Raw genomic sequence first — 19,301 nt, forward strand, 5'->3', positions numbered from 1 at the left:
TCAGGCATTTGATACAGGAGAGATGTAGTACTTTAACCATTCATACATCAGTCTACCCGCCTGTTTATCAAATGTTTATGAGACGTCTTCCCTGTACTAGGCAAATAGAAGGTATTAAGTAGAAATACAGTGCTAAGAAAGTCTGATAAAGTTTCATCCACATCCACCCATGGAGGCTAAAGTAGATAAGGAGGATAAGCAATCACCACTCAGTGTGATGGGCAGCGTGGAGTTCCAGGCAAGTGTGTACCAGCAGGACCTTATCTAACCAGAGGGGACGGTTGTGGGGGAGAGAGAGAAGGGAGAGCCTCCTCCATAAGAAGCTATTTTAATGGAAGGGGCTAGGGAAAGAAACTCTTGATGGGACGCGATTACTCAGTCCTCTGCAAGGTTAGCCCACAACCCTATTCCAATTACGATCAGTATTGGAGAGGGAGAGGGATCAGTCTTGAGATTGGGAGTGTTTGGGGCAGTGATGACAAAGTAAAATACACGACAGTTTCCTTTTGTAGAACAGATATGGGAGGATAGGTCTTCAGTCAATTTTGGCAGCATTAAGTGTAATACAGACAGATCTACACAGCCCTCAGTGAAAGCCACAGTGTAGCCACAGGGCTACAGATGCTGATGATTCTTGGTCTACAGGGTGACAACTAAAATCAAATCATAACCTTCAGAGATGGTTACTGTTCAAGATAGCAGTACAGTGGTTGAGTCCCTCCTGGGCACGGATGGATCCTGTCACACTGAGAAATGCTAACCATCATACCGAAGTCTGCTCACTGATCTGTTGGATCACTTTCTATAACACACTAGGTCAAGAAGCATTTATTGACCTTGACCTCACCCTACAACAAGTCTAGACAGTGATCAGGGGATGCCTGAGCAGTTTGGAACTAAAATAGAGGAACCCCACCCTGGGCTTTAAAATCTACCTAATCAATAAATCAAAGAAGCTGCTTAGTTAAGTGAAACAGATGCATGTTTACCTCCAGATTCTAGAGAGAGGGAGAGAGAGAAAGCCGACTAACCTGCTAAGCAGCTAAATGACTTTAATGGGAAAATTATGGCATCATGGAGTCTTGGGTTTAAAAGGATCCCCAGGGGCTGGCATTGTGGCACAGTAAGTTAAGCTGCCACTTAGGACACTGGCATCCCATGTTGAAGTGTAGGTTTGAGCCCTAGATGCTCCTCTTCCTATCTAGCTTCCTTCTGATTCCCAGGCAGTGGAGGGTGGCCCCTGCCATGCATACAGGAGACCTGGATGGAGTCCAGGTTCCTGGCATCAGCCTGGCCCAGCTCTGGCTGCTATGGCCTGTGGGGAGCAATCCGGACTGGACTAAGTTACTGAAATTAAGACTTATTCTATGCATCTGCTCTCCCACAACATGGCGTTGGGAGAGAAGTAAACAGCTTCCGCACAGCTGCCTCCAGTTCAACTAATAAACTGTAGGACTTGCTCCTGATTGGAGAGCAGCGTACTCGGCGTGTGGGCAGCCGAGTTGGGATTGGCGGAGGAGGACTATAAAGGAGGAGAGAGACGGCATGCACCGGGAACATCTATGGGGAACATCTAAGGGAACCCGTGCAGCCCCCGAGAAAGCCGGCCGGCGGTGTGCCGCTCCCCTGCGGAAGTGGGGAATGCGGCCAGGGGGAACTGCCCTTCCACGGAGGTGGAAGGGATAGTAGCCAACCCGGGAAGAACCAGCAGCAAACCCGGGGAGGGCCGAGCAGACGAAAGAACAGCGCAGGGTCCTGTGTCGTTCCTCCACGAAGAGGGGGAGCGACATAATGGTGCCGTGACTCGGATATGAAGCCTAGGCAGGGTTTAGTGTCGTTCCCCCATGAAGACGGGGAGCGACAATGGCCATCTGAGGAGTGAACCAGCAAATAGATCTCTCCTCTCCTCTCCTCTCCTCTCCTCACTTCTCCTCTCCTCACTTCTCCTCTCCTTTTCCTCTCCTCCCCCTCCTCTCTCTCTCTCCCTTTCAAATAAGTAAAGAATGAAAGGGTTTTCTGAGGTTATACAGTGCAGACTCCCATCTAAGACTTAAACCCTACCCCCCACCATGTAACCCTGGAAAAGAGGTCCAGTTTTTGCTTGGGTACCCCCCTGGGCTGGCCCCCCAAGTCTGCCTGGTCCAGTGAGGGACAGGCAGCCCTGGCTGGATACAGATGCCGTCCATTTCCTTGTGGTTTTCTGGATTTACCATCTCGATTCACAAACTACAAGTCTTTAAATCTTTTTTTCTAAAAAAAAAATTTAATAATTTATTGGAAGGCAGAGTTACAGAGAGGCAGAGGCAGAGAAAGAGAAATCTTATGGTTCACTCCTCAAATGGCCACAATAGCCAGAGTTGGGCCTATCTAAAGCCAGGAGCCAGGAACTTCTTCCAGATCTCCCATGCTGGTGCAGGGGCCCAAGCACTTGGGCCATCTTCCACTGCTTCCCCAGGCCATAGCAGAGAGCTGGATCGGAAGTGGAACAGCTGGGACTCCAACCTGCGCCCATATGGGATGCCGGCACTGCAGGTGGAGTCTTTACGGGCTATGCCACAGCGCCAGCCCCACGTCTTTAAATCTTAAGGAAAGTAGAATCAGAGCTGCCATTTGCGTGGTTCCTGGTCTAGAATAAACGTCTCCTGGTGCTTCGGCTCCTCCACAGGGTCTTTGATCCATCAGCCAGCATTTCAGGAGTGTGTCCTACGAGCTCCTCACGGTGCTGCCTACAGAGTGGGGAGCACAGTGTGGTCACTGGCCTTGAGGCATCTCACGATGGGGGAGGGGTCAGGTCGCAAACAAGACTGCAGACAGGGGCATGTGTTGCACCACGCAGGGTCGCTGCTGTCAGGACAGTGGCAGAGTGCCCTGCTTGGAGTCAGTGCTGGGTGGAGGACAACTTGGGTGGTCAGCGAAGGTCTCTAGGAGGGGATTTTTCATTACGGTCCTAGGAGATGAATGTGCAGGAACACTTGTCATTTTATGGCGTCTCCGACGGCATCAGGAGTGCTGGAGTGCTGATGGTAAATGCTGGGAACTCAGTCGGTTCTTGGAAGCCTGAGTGGAGCCGTGTGTTGCAGTCCGGGACGGACATCTCCCCTGGTTGTCCCTTCCTCCTCAGGAGTCTGCTTGTCCATCCCCTCACCCAGCGGCCCTCCTTTTCCTTGAATTTCTCCTTGGGTGAGCGGCAGATAGCAGCCATCAGTTCTTGGTGCCTTTGGCTGACCCACATGTTTAGGGATCCTTCTTGGTTCCTCCTCTTGCCTCACCCTCTACAAAAAAAAGATTTCATACATGAGTCCTGAGGTTCTGTCTCTTAAGTGTCTTCCAAATGTTTCTATTCCCTCTTCTACTCCTATTGCTGCAGCCAAGACTCTCCCCACCCCCACCTCACCATTGCTTGCTTGTCCTGGCACAGAAGACTGAATCTAAGTCGTCTCCTCGATTCCTAACTCCTTGTGGTCCTCTCAACCTCCACCTGAAAACTGTTATAAAATGAAATTCTCCTCATGTCACACTTTCCTCTAAATCTTCACCGTTCAACATCACTGACAAGAGGAATTGCAAACCCCTTAGTCTGCATTCAAGGCGCTTCGATGTCCAGCTGCTAACTGGTTGTGCACCCTAGGGTGCTGCACCCTCCTTATCTATGTCATGATCTGTCAGGCCCCCTCCCATGCTAATGCTCAACCAGATCCTTGGAGTCCAGGGCCCTGAGATGAAGTACGTGTCTGAGCATCCCCTGGTTTTTTGGAATTTTTATCTGCCAGACTCCCTGGTGCTCAGCCATGTTTGCTTTCCAGGCTCAGATACCTGCTCTTCCCTGAAACCCTCCAAACAGTCTTGGGGCCGATGCCTTTGTACCTCATCCCCCTCAGAATACAGAAATGGGGCCCAGCTTGGAAGAGTTAAAGTCTCCCAGGCCTTTGCGACCCTGGGTGTGAGCCCCAGCCTGGGGGCATCAGCATCTCCAAAAAGCCTGATAGGCCTGCAGGATTTCAGCCCTTACCCTAGGACCCCTGGACCAGAATTTGCATTTTAATAAGAGTTCCGGGGGATTTGAATATATCTTAAGCAGGGGAAATCTTGCTATAAACCACCATTTCTCTCAGTACTCTTTCTCCTGAATTGAAAGACAAGTGGTTCTCCCTGCCTCTACACCAACAAATCCACTGAAATGCCAGCACTGCTTTGCCAAGAGAGCCTTGCTGACCTGCACCCCCACTCACCCCCCCACCCAATACTGAATCCTGGGAAAGGTGGGCACAACTGCCACTGGTACCACCTGCGCTTAGCAACCTCCCCTGCTGCTCCTGCCCCTCCCCAACTCACCAGCTGCTTCCCCTGAGCCCTGTGGGCCTGTGCAGCTGCATGCCCAGGGCCCCAGCAGCAACTCCTGACCCCAGGGCATCTTCGAGGGCCTCAGAGGCGAGCTGAGTGCTCTCGGGAGGCCCAGGCCTCTTGCCACAGCCCACCTGACTCCCCCAGCACTTCACTCCTGGAAGAAATCCTCTGAGCCTGGAGAGCACAGACCTTCAGAGAGCAAAGGTTGGCAAGGGCCAGTGCTTCCCCAACCCCAAGGCTGGCAGAAGAGTGGCCCTGGTCCCTCTGCTGTTAGCGCGTGGAAGGACAGACAGAGCATAGGCCTGGGTCCCTGCAGGGATGCACAGGGGGCCGGGGTGGGGGCCTGCTGGCCTCAGTCAGACCCAGCAGTCCTGCCTGCCCTCATCCCCGAGGAGGCAACACAGCCAACAGGGACCTCAGGGCTGGCTGAGCGGAGCCAGCTACCGCCAAGCAGCCGGCATGCCGCGGGAGGGGAGATGTCCGCCGCTCCTGGGTCCTCACTCTGCTCCGGACTATCTCATCTCATCATGCCATGAGCGCTATTACATGGAATTAACAGTCTGTTCACAAACAAGGAAACTGCATCCCAGGGACACTGAGGAGAGCCCACCTCAGGTCCCCACTCCTGACAATTTTGCGACACCTCTGACTCAGAAGGCTCCAGAACCCCAGAACCTGCTTCCAGTGCCTGGGCTGTCAGTCAGTCTCCTGCATAGTTAAAGTTCTGGTATCTAGTCCGGGATGGAGGGGAGGGTGGATGAGTTGTGACCCCAGAGCCTGCAGGTCATCACAGTCGCCCTCTGCTCCCTCCATAAACCCCCAAAAGGCCCGACTGAGCAGGGTCTCTCTTCTGGCAAGTTTGGGCCCTGAGATCTGGGGGCCGTGTAGCCTCCCGGGAGGTTCAGCTTCCACTCTTCCTCCTCTGGCCACTGAGGTCAGGCAGGGAGAAGAGCAACGTGATTCTGGTTTTGATTGCTGTTTGAAAGATTCATTTATGTATTTACTTGAAAGACTGACAGAGCTCTTCCATCTGCTGGTTCACTCCACAAATGGCTGCAACAGCCAGGACTGGGCCAGGAGCCTGAAACTCCATCCGGGTCTCCTACATGGGTGTCAGAGGCCCAAGCACTCAGGTCATCTCCCACCACCTTCCCAGGCACATTAGCAGTTTAACCCGCTGCACCATGCCAGTCCAGAGAGCAAAGCAATTCTACGGTGAGGCTGGAGGAGGCAAACTCACTCCCATGGGAAAGACTCTCCCAGGCAAGGCTAGCACATGCACAGATGTTTGCCCCTGGCCCAGTGTCCTCTGTGGAGCCAGCATTTAAGTGACCTTCTGTCTCCCTCTTTCATGCTGTCCCGGCGTCCACCAGTGCAGCTAAGAACAGAGGAAGGAAACTTGGACTCAGGGTATTTTAAAGCTTGGGAAGTCCTGAGAGATGACCCAATTCGAGCTTCTTAGAAGACCCCAGAGGCAGAGTGATTGCCTGTGAGCCCACGGCAAGGTGCCAGCTGACCCAGATCTCTGCCAGTGAACCTGGGAAGGGGCAGATAAGCAGACTTTTGATGTTTAGTGATTAGACTCCAAGCACCTCTCCCAGGCAGCCAGGACCGAGCCTTGTCCCCAGCTACACCCCGCCAACCAGACTGCACCCTCTTCTCCCCCACTGACTCCCCCACAGCCCCTGTGGTTCTGCTTTCTGTTCCTTCCCTGCCTCTGTCCCCACCACCGCAGCTGGCCCACCTTCCTGCTTCCCTCCCCTCTGGGGCCCGCTGCGGTCTTCCTGCTGGTTCCCTGCGTGCCACCACCAGCTCCGTGTGGGGAGAAACTGACCGGGCCAAGGCCCTAGAACAGGATTGGGGCCACGGCCGAGGCTGCGTGTCAGACACGCCAAGGCGCCCCCAGCGTCTGCTCGGAGGTCTCTGTCGCTGCTGGTGACCCAGAAGCAAGAGGCTGGACTCTCTCTCTCTCTCTCTCTCACATACACACACACATATATCCCCTTCACCCTCCAGGCCGGCAGCACAGAGCCCCGCCCCATCCCTCCAGCCAGCCCTTCCCTTTCCCAAGCCTCCCAGATGTTCCGGGCAGCCCCTGGCCCGCCGCACCTGTAGCTGTTTTGTTCCCTGTTCCCCGGTGGAGTCTCGTGACCTCTCAGCACAATGCGTTCAGTCTCTGCGCACCTGCCTCCGGTCTGTCGGTTAAGCTCTGCTTCTGGGACCGACACACAAGCCTCATCTGAGCTGACGGAGGAAGATGCCCTCCTTCCAATTCTGTTCATGCGTCCAGGCCCCAGTGGAGTGCCACCTACACACGAGGCGCAGCCTGAAGCAACCCCTCAGCTCCCATGGAGCACACTTTCCCAGCACCTGGCAATGACCCCAGGTACAGGGAGGGACCTTTCTCAGGAGATGTTCCCGGCCCTGGGTGGTCTTGAGTCCAGTTGTGAACAATGTCCTTTGGCCTCTGAGTCGTTCAGTTCCCTTAAGCAGTGCACAGCTCAGCGAGGCTTCCAGAGCAGACCTTGGACTTTGGAGTCTGTTAGACTGGGGCGGATTCCTGGCTTTGTCCCCTAAACGCTGTGTAAACTTAGAGCAGTTTTGTAACTTCCCGGAGGGGATTCCTGATCCTCCAGTTCTTGGTCAGGAGATAAGAACACCTCCCTGTGGGCTGTTCCCGGATGAGTGGTACCAGCCTGCACTTCTGGGCCCTTGCTCCGCTCAGCACTGTGCAGGTACCCATTCATCTTTGTTCCCTGCAAACCCTGAGATGCTGCAGGCCAGCAACACAATAGAAAGGTCTCAGCTGACAGGGAGGTCTCACCGGGAGCTGTTTGCCAGAAGAGACCACACAAAATGAAACCACCTGGAACCACATTAACTTGAAGTTTTACCCAGAGCTCTAGAGACTTCCTTGGATCTGTTTCTCTGTGGTAGCCCTGCTGTGCGATTGCCCGCTGGCTCAGTAACCTTAACCAAGCACGTAACCTGTGCCAGGCCTGGCTGAGCCCTCCACGGGTGCGCATATCATGTCAGTTGATTCTCACAAAAACACGAGGTGGGCACGCGTCTTAATCTTGTTTCACAGGTGAGGGAAATTAACTTTAAATGCTAATACTGGTCCAACATCAAGTAACTAGTAAAGATCAGAGGTAGGATTTTGAACCCAGGGCTGTGGATTCTAAAAGCACCAGCTTCACTCTTTGGGAGATTCCTTGAGAAACTGGAAAGCCAGCCCGTCCTTTGTGTCTAACACTTTGGATGGTTACACTTTCCAGTCTGGACAATTACCCACAACCTTGTGACTTTAGGGGCATGACATTTAGAGTGGCCCTTGGACCAGAAGATGAGTGGTACTGGGGTTGGGAAAATAACATCTGTCCAAGATAACTCTCCGTCTCTCTGCCTCTGTGTGCCAAGCTGCTGTCCTGGGTTTTACCTGAATGCTCAGGGGAGGGCCGCGCAAGATTTCAGCTGCAGGAGCCAACACAGACAGCCCGGCCTCCAGCCCAGCCCCCACACTCACCAGGTTTTGCAAGCTCTCTTAGGCCTGGTTTCTTTACCTGTAAAACAGAGGTAATGATTGCCCCCATCACATGGAACCATTGTAAGGATAAATAAATAACATTTATAAAGCAGGCTAGCACCCAGCATATGGGAGGTATTCAATAAATGGAATCCATTATTATACTAACTTTCACTCATTTATTAGTTCATACTTTTATTACCGCACAGATAATCAAATGGGCCTCCTTTATGGGACAGAGAGACACAAACAACTTAATCATAGCCTGGGGCAGAACCAAGTGCACGCGACATCAAGGTGCCAGCCACAGCTGAGGGCCCAGAGGACAGGGTGATGGATGATGACAGGAGGGACTGGGGAAGATGGCACGGAGGAGGAGGAAGGACAGGGATATCCATGGGGGAAGAGAATGGGCTGGGACCCGGCATGACTTCAAAAGTGCGTGATGCAGGGAGCAGGGGCCCACTGTCACTGCGCGTGGCGCGGAAGACTGCGACGGGACAGGACGAGGGCAGGGGAGGCATCTGAAGGCGTGGGCACAGAAGCTCAATTTGATTCCATAGGGAGCCATTGATGGTTCTTGAGGAAGGAACAGCCTGAGGCAATGCTCTATTTTAAGGCGACCACTAGAAACAGCAGGATGGATGCACTGAGAGGAAGTTAGTTAGAGGGCTACTGCAGGTGGCTTCCCCAGGAACTGGTCAGGAAGCGGACCCTGACTCACTGAGACAAGGTTCAGCAGATGAGGTTAGCAGGGCAGGCAAGGGTTTTGTGAAGGCTTCACAGGTTTCTGTTTGAGTGGCTGACACAGAAACATCTGCCATCCGGAGGGACGGGCTTGAATTACCCCCAAATTTAAGGTACTGGAAACTCACTCCCCGCCGTGCCGGGGAACCACACTGGGAAGGAGGTCTCTGTGCCTGTTCTTTCCTTGGCACACCCCAGTGATCGCGCCACGCGGCCATTTGGTATCAGTCAACCCAAAGAATAACTTACGAAGAACTCTTTTCTGTTTGTACTGAGCATGACCCACACTCGGCCTGAAGAGTGAGCTTCCTGCTCGGCGTCTGTCATGCTCCCCCAGGACAGAGTCACTGCTACCGCCATCTGAAATGGGGCCGCTCTGACCCTAAGCCCTACCCCTCCGGACCCCATTTCACCCCCACGGCTCCCTCACTGTGTCTCGTGGCATCCCCCTAGAGCCGGGGGGCAGGGGGCGGGGACTGTGATCTGCAGAAGAGAAGAAGGATCCTGTTGAGCTTCTAGGGGTCTCAGGGCCATCCACTGGGTCCTCTGTGGCAGTGGCGGCTCAGCGGGGTGGGAGGGGAGCTGGGGCCCTCTATGGAACAGTTGTGGCAGCCACTGCGCCTGGTGGGCCTGTGTCTGTTGACCCTGCCCAGCACCGCGAATCCCTCTCAAGCTCGAAGCTCAGTGGCATGACGGGATAGATGGATAGATGCTGAGCTTCCGCTCTGTAAGAGCCCACAGGGAGAAGGGATCTGCTGTTCCCCTGGCTCTCCAATGCAGGCCTGTTTTACTCATTAAGCTCATCACACCCACTTTTGGTATCCCCTTCAGGGCCCAGGACAGGGCCCCCCCGCCCGGAGCTCAGCAAGGCAGCCCAGGGCTGGGGCTCGGAGTGTGCACTCCGAAGTCCAGCTGCCGGGTCAACGCCTGGCGCTGCCATTGACTCCCCGGCCACAGGCGTGTGACTCATCTGCTGTAGGCCTGCTTCCTCCAAGGCTTTTTGAGAAGTAAACGAGCGCGAAGCTCTGATCCGATTGCCTGGCAAGTGGGAAAGCACTAAAGAAAAGAATTTCCTCGCCAAGAAGATCAAAGCCGGAGCCAGAGAGAATCCCAGGAGGTTTCCTCTCATTTTATAGACCTGGAAACAGGGCCCGCGGATTGGGGGTGGGGGGTGGGGGGTCCTTGCTCACATGGAATTCAGATCTCTCTGACTCCCTGTTCAGTGCTCCTCCTGCTACATATAGATCCATGTGCAGACCCACATAGAAGAAGTCACGTGACAAGCAGCATCTGCTGGGCTACTGTCCAGCACCAGAGATGTCCCTGGACATGGGTCGGATGCCCTACCACTTACCCCACGGGGCCTCACACTTTGAGGATTCATTAGAAAAAAAAGGGAGAGGGGAGTCAAAAGGGAATGAACACGTAACTGTAAACATTGTTCAAGGCCAAGGAAATGGCACCAGGAGGCCCAAAGGAAGGGCGAGCAGGTGCGAGAGTCTGGACAAGCCGGAGGCGGCCCGTGACACTCATGCCTGTTCCTTCTGTTCCCCACCCGCTGTTTCAGAGAGCCCTGCCGACGAAGAGGAGCAGTGGTCGGACGACTTCGTAAGTACTTGCTCGTAGAGCCTGGAGGGGGCCCAGGCCCCCATGGGAGACCTTTTTAACAGCTTGGTTCTGGGTTATGTGCCGGTTGCCAACGGCACATCGCAGGCAAGACAGAGAGGGCTGGACTGAGAGGCCCCGAGTCACAGTGGCTGACTAGGCCAGCGCTTGCTGGGTGCCAGGCTAAGAGCGTCACATGCATGACGACACTCGGTCCTCACCATGCCCCCTGAGGGAGGTAATCTTAGTGCTGGGATCCAGGGAGATGTGGGCATGTGTGGTGAGTACCTCTGCCCTCACTTCCCCATCACTGCCCGGCCCCTGCCTGGAGCCCTTCCAGAGACACCGCCTGGCACATCAGGGGCCTTCCAGGAACCAGGCCTGGAAAGTTAGCCAACTTGCAGCTCCAAAATCCAAACCCAGGCCTTCAGATCTCCGAACCAGGCTCTCAGCATTAGGAGAACATTGGGATAGCCCTGGAGGCCCCAGAGGGAGCCAGATGGACCTGGACACAATGACCTGGACACAATGACAGAGGGTATCAGAAGGAACTGTGCAGGGTCCCTGCAGCCACTTCTCTCTTGGGATGAGCCTTGTAGCGGCAAGACATCCTAAAAACTTTTCTTCACAATGATTACTAAAATTCGCTCCGAATGTTAGCCTGCTTCACTCCATGTTTTAGATCTGGAAGGAATCCAAGGATGCGACCCATGCCCATTTCACAGATGAGGACACTGAGGCCAAGTGAATGCAATGGCCAGCTCAGTGAGAACCTGGGACTCAGGGCCCGGAAATGAGCCTCAGTTCAGTTCCTGGCTGTGTTCACCACCTGGAGTTTACAGTGTCTTAGGAGACTGCAGTTCCTCTTTTTCTCAACTGTAGAAAAGAAAAAGAAAAATGAGCGTAGGAGGTCTCCTCCCTGATGGTCCCTTGGGCTTGGAGGCCTCCCCTGGGCCCCACAGCCGTTGCCGGGCAGAAGCGCTGCACGTGCGCCCCCTGCTGGCAGAACGCACCGGGCCACTGCAGCCAAGGAAAGGTGCTGGAGGAAAGAAAGAACTGCTGGTGGATAAAAAGAGCACGCTGTGGGGACTGAGAAAACCCCAGTGAAGTCAGTCTGGAAAGGAGGGACTGACCTGCCAGACGACCCAGACCGCAGCTCTGATAAGGACCGAGTGAACTCACTCACCATTGTTCTCGGTCCATCCCTGCTCGCTCAGGGTGAATCCAGCTGTTACAGAAGCCTCTGGGCCTGCCTGGTGAAATCCTGTAATTAAGTCACGAGTGAAAGATCAGCCAAAGGGCAGGCGTCTCGTGCATCCACTGGGAAGTCACGTGGATCACACGTGACTAAGAGGGGCCCCCTCTTAGGTCCTGGGTCAAATATTTCCTCCACAGTAATGTGGCACCAACAGTATATACACCAGCCATTTCTGGAAGACACACGCAAAACCAGTAACTTCACCTGCCTTGGGACAGAGGCCAGAGAGGCTGGGAAGTGGACTGCACCTTAGCTGTTGGGACTCTAGACAATGCCGATGTATTTTAATACAGTCTTTAAAAAAACTGTATTAAAAATAATCAAGGCTGGCACCGTGGCTCACTAGGCTAATCCTCCGCCTGCAGTGCCAGCACACCAGGTTCTAGTCCTGGTCGGGGCGCCGGATTCTGTCCCGGTTGCTCCTCTTCCAGGCTAGCTCTCTGCTGTGGCCCGGGAAGGCAGTGAAGGATGGCCCAAGTGCTTGGGCCCTGCACCCGCATGGGAGACCAGGAGAAGCTCCTGGCTCCTGGCTTCGGCTCAGCGCGGTGCGCCGGCCGCAGTGGCCATTAGAGGGTGAACCGACGGAAAAGGAAGATCTTTCTCTCTGTCTCTCTCTCACTGTCCACTCTGCCTGTAAAAAAAAAAAAAAATCAAAAAGAGAAGGGACTCTGAGTCCATGAAGCCTTTTCTCTGCAGCTTACCAGCTCTGCTTAAAAAATGGAACACACAATCTTATCCCCTCAAATACGTATCTGTGTATCCCTGTGCGCCCCTCCCCTCCCAGCACGCCCACTCAACCTCAACCATCAACATTCATGATGGAGAAAGCCTACCGGTTATTTTGCTTTACTGGATCATTTCTCTGTCTTTCAAAAATGGATTTTCTCATCGTCCACTGCAGAGCCCCTGCCCCCTTGGTGTTCAGTAGCTCACATACTCCCCAGCCCAGCCTAGTGCAGTGGGCCAGGCCTTCGGCTCTGCAGGCAGCAAACCAGCCACCTGGCCCTGCAAAGTGTGCCTCTCCTGGCCTGGGGAACAGCCCCGACCCCCGGAGTCTGCAGCATGGACCGGGCTGCTGAGTGCGGTATCTGCATTTGCAGGACAGTGACTACGAGAACCCGGATGAGCACTCGGACTCGGAGATGTACGTGATGCCCGCCGAGGAAAACGGGGACGACAGCTACGAGCCGCCCCCTGCCGAGCAAGAGGCCAGGACGGTTCACCCAGCCCTGCCCTTCACCAGGGGCGATTACATAGGTGAGGCCACGCCCAGAGCGGGGCAGGGTGGGCTGAGGGCACAGAGGTTATCTGGGCTCCCACTCAGAGCTGGGCGCGCCCAAGCTGTGTATCTTTTCCTTTCCCCTCTCCTAAAAGCAGTGATGTTGGAAACAGGCAAAAGTAGATGAATGGAGCATACCTGGGGATTGCTCCTCGCCCTCCCCACTCCGTGGTCCTGCGGGAAACCTGCCCAGCGATTAGGCCTCACTTCTCTTAAGGCTTCGTGCATACAAGGTTCTGGAATTTCTCTTAAGAAGTCCTTAAAGAACTACAGTGTCCTTCAAGGATCCCAGGGTCGGCTGAAACCACCCCTCCCACTCTTCTCCCGCCCCAGGCCGAGTCTGCACTGTGGGTTCTTACCAGGGGCTGGGGGATGGGAGTGAGGGGAAGGTTCTAAGCCTCGAATTAACTTCATAAGTTAAGTGGACAGAGATTGGCCCTGGACTCAAGGGCTAAGTGTGCCTTCTTACGTCCATCAAAAAGCAGCTTGCGTTCCAGTCAGCAGGTGTGACAAGGAAGTGTGGGCCTTCGGGTCACTGTGACACTGGCATCTGCAGGGGGTGTTCCCACCTGGGAATGCCTCACTGCCATTTGCAGCCTCCTTGCAGGGCACGGGGTGTCTCGTTGCTTTGTTCCACCTCCTGTGCTCCTCAACTGTGCTAGCGCTCAGAGGTCGGCAGCAATCAAGACAGGTGACAATGCCAGACTTCCCATAGTTTCCAGTTGAGTGCATTACAGTCATGGCCTCCAGGTAATCTTGCGAAAGAAGGATCCACTCCCACCTCACTAAGGAGGACGTGTACCGGACCAAGGTCTTAAGTGTGGCACAGCTGGGAGGAGAGCTGGGCCTGTCCTCAGCCCTCTGCTCTATGCACTGCCCACCATATTTGGTAAATGACCTTGTTCAGACATTGCAGCAACCCTGGGAAGGAAGTGAAGTGTCAGGCCCACTTCACAGGCCTGCAGTTCAAGAGAGTTACGTGGCTCATCCAAGGGCCCGGTCAATCTCCAAAGCCGTTTTCTGTGGTCTGCTACATCTGATGAGCTGAAATAGTACATTCAAAAACCTAAATAAGCTCCAAGCGCTGCGAATAAAACCAAGAGGCAAAGTGGAAGCCTTCGTGCCCCCTGCCCCATAAAGGCTTCCAAGGAGGCAGCAAGGTTGATGTTAACCACACACCCTCCACAAGGAGGAGCAAGGCCAGGAGCAGCATCAGGAGGGGAGCAGAGTTGAGGGCAGCTGCGTGAAGCTGGTGAGGGTGGGGCTGCCTTAGGAGGAAGCAGCAGGAAGCCAGTGATGCAATACAAAGGCCACCGGGCTGTGCCCATGCAAAGATCTTCCTGTGTGTGCTCAGCCCACAGAACCAGCGAGTACGCTGGATGCTGTCTAAGCCCGCAGAGCATGACGTAGGTGACATTAGTCCTGTTAGGCAGACACCGGCGCCTACTTCCTTCACTGCCATGTTCTAGTCCCCACAATAATGCTATCAAGTGGGTATTTCTGCCCTCAGGTTAAAGCGAGGACTGTGAGTCCCGGGGAGGCTGGATCACTGGCCCAGAAGAACATGGCTTGAGTGTCAAGCAGGGGACAGAAGGCAGACCTGAACCTGATACCCACCGAGGAGGATGGTCCTGGGCCCAGGGGAGTCTCATGGATTCCATGGTTGAGAGGAAATCACTGAGGGACAGGTGGATGGACCCAGATGAGTAACCGGCACCCTGGATACACCTTAAGATAACCTGGGGGCCTTTTAGCCTGTGATGCCAGGTCCCTCCCTGGAAGTTCAAACATAGCAGTTGTGGGATGGGTTCTAACACATAAACAGGATTGAGCATCACTGCCCCCTGGGGTTCACAGAGCAAGGTGAGCCATCCTGGAGCGCCCTTGACCTGCACCCTGCATCTGTCCGCTGGGTGCTGGTGGTGGGCTGTCATCTTGACTGACATCACTCCCCAGGAGTGATGGGGAACATGTTCTCTGGCGTTATCATGAAAGTGTTATAGAAATCCGAGGTGGGAAGACTCCCTTTGTTCAAACAGGCACCAGAGACAGTAAAGAATTGAAGTAGTTTATTTACGCCAGCAGGCTCAGCTGGAATCATTTTCCAAGAACTGAGCGACAGTTCCAAGTTACTTACAATATTTATAGGTTCATCAGCATCCTACCTTAGCTGTTACAGCATTGGTGGGTTTAAATTGCAGCCTGCGTGACTTAGGGCCACACTGCCAATGGTCGGTGGGCCTGGTATGTTTGTAAAAGAGATACGAGGGGCAGATTTATTAGGGCAGATGTATGACTGGAGTTTACAGAAGCAGAACTTAGGACGTCTTCCCTCCCTAGACAAGATCACAGTGGGCAGCTGCTTCACTAGTGAATTGCAAGCAGCCACTTTTCAAGGTCTGTGTTGGGAGGAGGGGTCTGCTTCTCTTTCTTTGTCTCTAGTTGCGGCTGTATTTCCTCTACAGAAGTTGTTAAACATTTTACTTCATTTGTTTAAGGAATGTCCGGATTGATCATTTGTGGTTACATAACTGCCAGTGGTTTTATACTTTGGGGATTTCGATGGCTTCCACCCAAGAAATGATCCAGAGTTTTTAATTGGTTGTTTGTTTATGAGGCAGAGAGACAGAGAGCTCTCATCCATGGGCTCACTCCCCAAATGGCCGCAAATGCTGGGGTGGGGCCAGGCTGAAGTTAGGAGCCAGGAACGCAATGCAAGTCTCCCATGTGGGGTGCAGGAACCCAATGTCTAGAGCCCAATTACCTCTGCCTCTCAGGGTCTACAGTAGCAGGAAGCTGAAGTCAGGAGCAGAGCCGGGGCTGGAACTCGGGCTCTCCAGCTTAGCATGTGGACGACCCAATGGGGGCCCAACCACTAGACCCAGCGTCCGCCCTGCCCAGCGCGTCTTTCAAGTCGTGTTTTCTCCTTTGTTGTTTTCAAGACAACCGGCTAAGCCAGAGGCAGTCCCCACCTATCAGCAAGACGCTTCCCAGTAAGCCCAACTGGCCTTCAGCGAAAGCAAGGCTCGCCTCCACCCTGCCGGCCCTGACTGCTCTGCGGAAACCTGAAGTCCCACCCAAACCCAGAGGTCTCCTTGAGGACGAGGTAATGGACATCCTGTGGAAGGCATCCCAGGGTGCAGGGAGGGCAGGGCGATGGCGGCCTAGATGGCCGGGGCCCCGGCAGCTGTTCTGTCTTCCCCATCCTTGTCTGCCCCTCCCCCCCCATCTCCAGTCCTATCCCACAGGACTCGGTATTCTCTGAAAATGCCATATGTGACTTTCAACTTAACATGTTCGTTTGGCTCCATGCCCTCCTCCTAGCCCACTTCCTCTTGCCCTTGGTGCGCTGTGAGTCTTTTCTTCCCTCCCCAAGATACTCTTTCCCTGCCTTTGATCTCCTGGGCCTCCCTGCCCTGTCTCTGCCCACTTCTTCCCCCACCTTTTTTCCTCCACTTTCCTCTTCTCAGGGCTGAGGTGCAAATGCAATGGCGACCCTGGTCTGGCCGGACCTGCACACCATCTAAAGGAGCTGACCCCTCCACTCTCATGCCTCTTGCCCCAGCCCCTAGGTACCCAGACACCCACCTTCGCAGGCTGCCTGGGCAGTTATCTTACCAGCCTCCCCTCTGTCCACACTTCACTTTTGTGAGTCATACTCCCTCCAGAATTGCTCCCATTTGAAACGAGGAGGAAAACGCATTCAGAACGTTATGTGGATTGATGCAGGCTAATGCATTATGGTTCCCTGAGGTACTTGCATCTAAAATAAGGGCAATGACCAGCCTCCCAGCACAGCCATCAGGACAGTCCTACACATATGGGAATCTGAGAAACAAAGTAACACTAAAGGCAGCTCTTGGGGTGACCATTTGGCACAGTAGGTTAGATGGCACATTCCAGATTAGGGTGCTGGTACAAGTCCTATCTCTGCTCCTGGATCCAGATTCCTGCTAGTACGCACTCTGGGAGGCCTCAGGCAGTGGCTCCAGTAGTTGACTCCCTGCTGCCCACATGGCACCCTCGTGGGAGACCTGCATTGAATTCCCAGCTCCTGGCTTTGCATGACACACTCCCAGATATTGCAGGCATCTCTGGAGTGACCCAGTGAGTGGAAGCTGCAACTCTTTACTTCTCAAATAAATAAAAAACTGGAGGAAAAAAAAGCAGCCCTTAACTGTCACCAGACACAGTTTACTCTAGCTTTTATAAGAAAACACTTATTTTAATGCCATAGATGATAAAGCCTGTGGCTTATGTATGTGTTATGAAATTATCTTCATTTCTACCTTAATATGACTTGTAGCACAACAGGATAAAATACAGCCAGTTTCTTGCCCCAAATTCCTGCTTTAAGTCTTCTAGCTTTGTAACTTCGGGCAGGCTGGACAGCCTATTTTTCATCTCTTCCAGTTATTTTGAAGACTTAATAAGAGAGCATATATATAATACCATACACAGGGCCTGACACCCAAAAGGAGCTTGAGATATATTGGATTCTTTTCTGCTAGACTCTAGATTCTTTAAAATCTAGTTTTCTAGTTTCTCCTGAAAACTGAAGACCTGGCCACATCGGGCCATCCGTGGACTCAAAGCAGGGGAGCCCCATGGCAACCCTCCAGCTCCATCTCTCACTGTCCCCAGCCCTTGCACTGCATGGCCACCCCTCATGCTGCACATGCCCCCACTCCTGTCCCCAGCTTGCTCTGTCTGCAGTTTAGTTGATGACCCCTGCTTAAAGGAGAGTTTACATCAGAAAGTCAGCAGCCTGAGAGGGGGCAGTTATGGGCTGTCCATCCTCGGTCTGTCAGTCTTCGAGGTGAGGCTGTGTGTCCAGGACTGGGGTAGTGTGGTAAGGAGAAGCGAAGCAGGGAATAGCATGGGTACAGCAGCTGCTAGGGTCTCACTGTGCATTCTGTCAGCATTTGGTAAATCCATATGAAGACAGAAACTCAGACACAGAATGCAAATGAGTGCTGTGGATTCCCTCAGGCTCTCCATTTCTGTGAACAGCCGAGAGGGGCCCAGGGAGTGAGGAAGAGTGTTGCTATTAGCAACCTGGGGAGGTAGCTCAGGCCGGCCTGCACCAGTGGGAAAGGAGAAGTATGGAGGAGGCTGCATTCAGGAATGGGCAGATGGAGAGGCAAGATAAGAAAGGGGTTAAAAAAAAAAAAAAGAGGCCACATTACTGTGTAACTAAACCATTACAAGGGAAAAGAAAAAGTCAAACACCAGCACAAGTAAAACGTGCAGCTCTGTTCTACAGGTTATCGGCAAAACACGGAGGCACAAGCCAAACGGAGAGCTGGCACGAGCAGTGCCGGTCTCCACAGTGTGCTCAGCACTGTGTGTAGTAGCTCATGGAATCTGCACAACAAGCCTGGGAAGTGTATGTTGTCGTCCTGTTTTACAGATGAGGAAACTAATGTACAAATGAGTACAAAACAATCTATCCAAGGTCACAGAGGAAAAGAGTAGAGCCGGCGTGTGAACCCATACAAGGAGCGATGGGAGCCCGGGTGCTTAAGGGTCACCCTGCACCACCTCTCCGGCCTCCCATGAGGAGAGACCAGCTCTTCAGTTAACACAAATGTGTCCCACACTGCATGGGTTCCGGGGTCTTTGTGGTGCCCAGAACCAACCCAGTGCCAGTCCTTTAGGGTTCCAGTCTTCTGGGTTCATGTGAACTGTAGACAGTTTACTTGACTTCTCTCAAGTCCTCATCTGCAGAATTAGGATAAATAGACCTACCTTAGAGGGTAGGTATTATTGTAAGAATTCAATGAATTAGGAGCAGTCATTTGGCCTAGTGATTGATACACCAGCTAAGATGCCTACATCCCATCTGGAACACTTGGCTTCAGTCCCTAGCTTGACTTCGGCTCCAGCTTCCTGCTAATGTAGACTCCAGGAGGTAGTGGTGGTGATGGTACAGTGGTTGGCCCCTGCCACTCATGTGGGAGACTTGGATTGGGTTCCTGGTCTCCAACTTTAGCCCAGTCCCAGCCATTGCAGGCAATGAGGGGCATGAACCAGCAGAGGGGAGCTTGCTTTATCTTTCTGTGTCTTTCTGCCAAATACATTTTTTTAAAAAGAACTCAATAAAATAATGTCTATATCGCTTAGGTAGGTATTTAAAAGCTGATCAAAATGATGTGATAAGTAATTGAGTATGACAAGCAACGGGAAGGAGAAAATAAGATGAATTTGTGGCACTCCTTGTTTTTCAAATCTGTAGGCTAGGGGAGGCAAATAAACAAGCTGGTGTCTTACTACTGAGACATCTAAACCCTGGGGTTGATTGAAACTGATTTTTAAAATAATCTTTTTTTTGGTTCAAGCCATTATAATAATTGAAGAAGGATTTCTAATATATGTAGGTCACAGTAGTAGAATGATCTGCCTGGCTTCTAAAGCTCTGTCACTGATGTCGCTACAGCCAGGTGTTTGTGGTTGGCTCTTAATAATGGGGTCTAAGTTAAAACATGGCAGCAGGGCCAAGGTGGTCTTGCTGGGATATAAGTTGTGATGTTTCTTGATCA

At 53.0% G+C, this 19,301-nt stretch overlaps 1 protein-coding gene and 1 long non-coding RNA gene across 2 annotated transcripts in view; one reads left to right on the forward strand and one right to left on the reverse strand.

Moving 5' to 3' along the window:
- The window catches only part of BLNK (B cell linker), a 71,472-nt gene that overhangs the window by 23,843 nt on the left and 28,328 nt on the right, over positions 1-19,301 (forward strand). The window contains exons 4-6 of the mRNA XM_051823460.2: positions 10,185-10,225; positions 12,581-12,737; positions 15,702-15,865. Of these exons, the coding sequence (XP_051679420.1) occupies positions 10,185-10,225; positions 12,581-12,737; positions 15,702-15,865 (362 nt within the window). The remainder of the gene's footprint in view (positions 1-10,184; positions 10,226-12,580; positions 12,738-15,701; positions 15,866-19,301) is intronic.
- Positions 73-12,136, reverse strand: LOC127484159 (uncharacterized). Its single transcript, XR_007910927.2, has 3 exons — positions 11,409-12,136; positions 6,454-7,907; positions 73-3,272 (listed from the first exon to the last, which is right to left on the reverse strand). It is a non-coding gene; the product is annotated as an uncharacterized lncRNA (long non-coding RNA).

Source organism: Oryctolagus cuniculus, chromosome 15 (genome assembly GCF_964237555.1).
Source record: "Oryctolagus cuniculus chromosome 15, mOryCun1.1, whole genome shotgun sequence".
Taxonomy (NCBI): Eukaryota; Metazoa; Chordata; class Mammalia; order Lagomorpha; family Leporidae; genus Oryctolagus; species Oryctolagus cuniculus.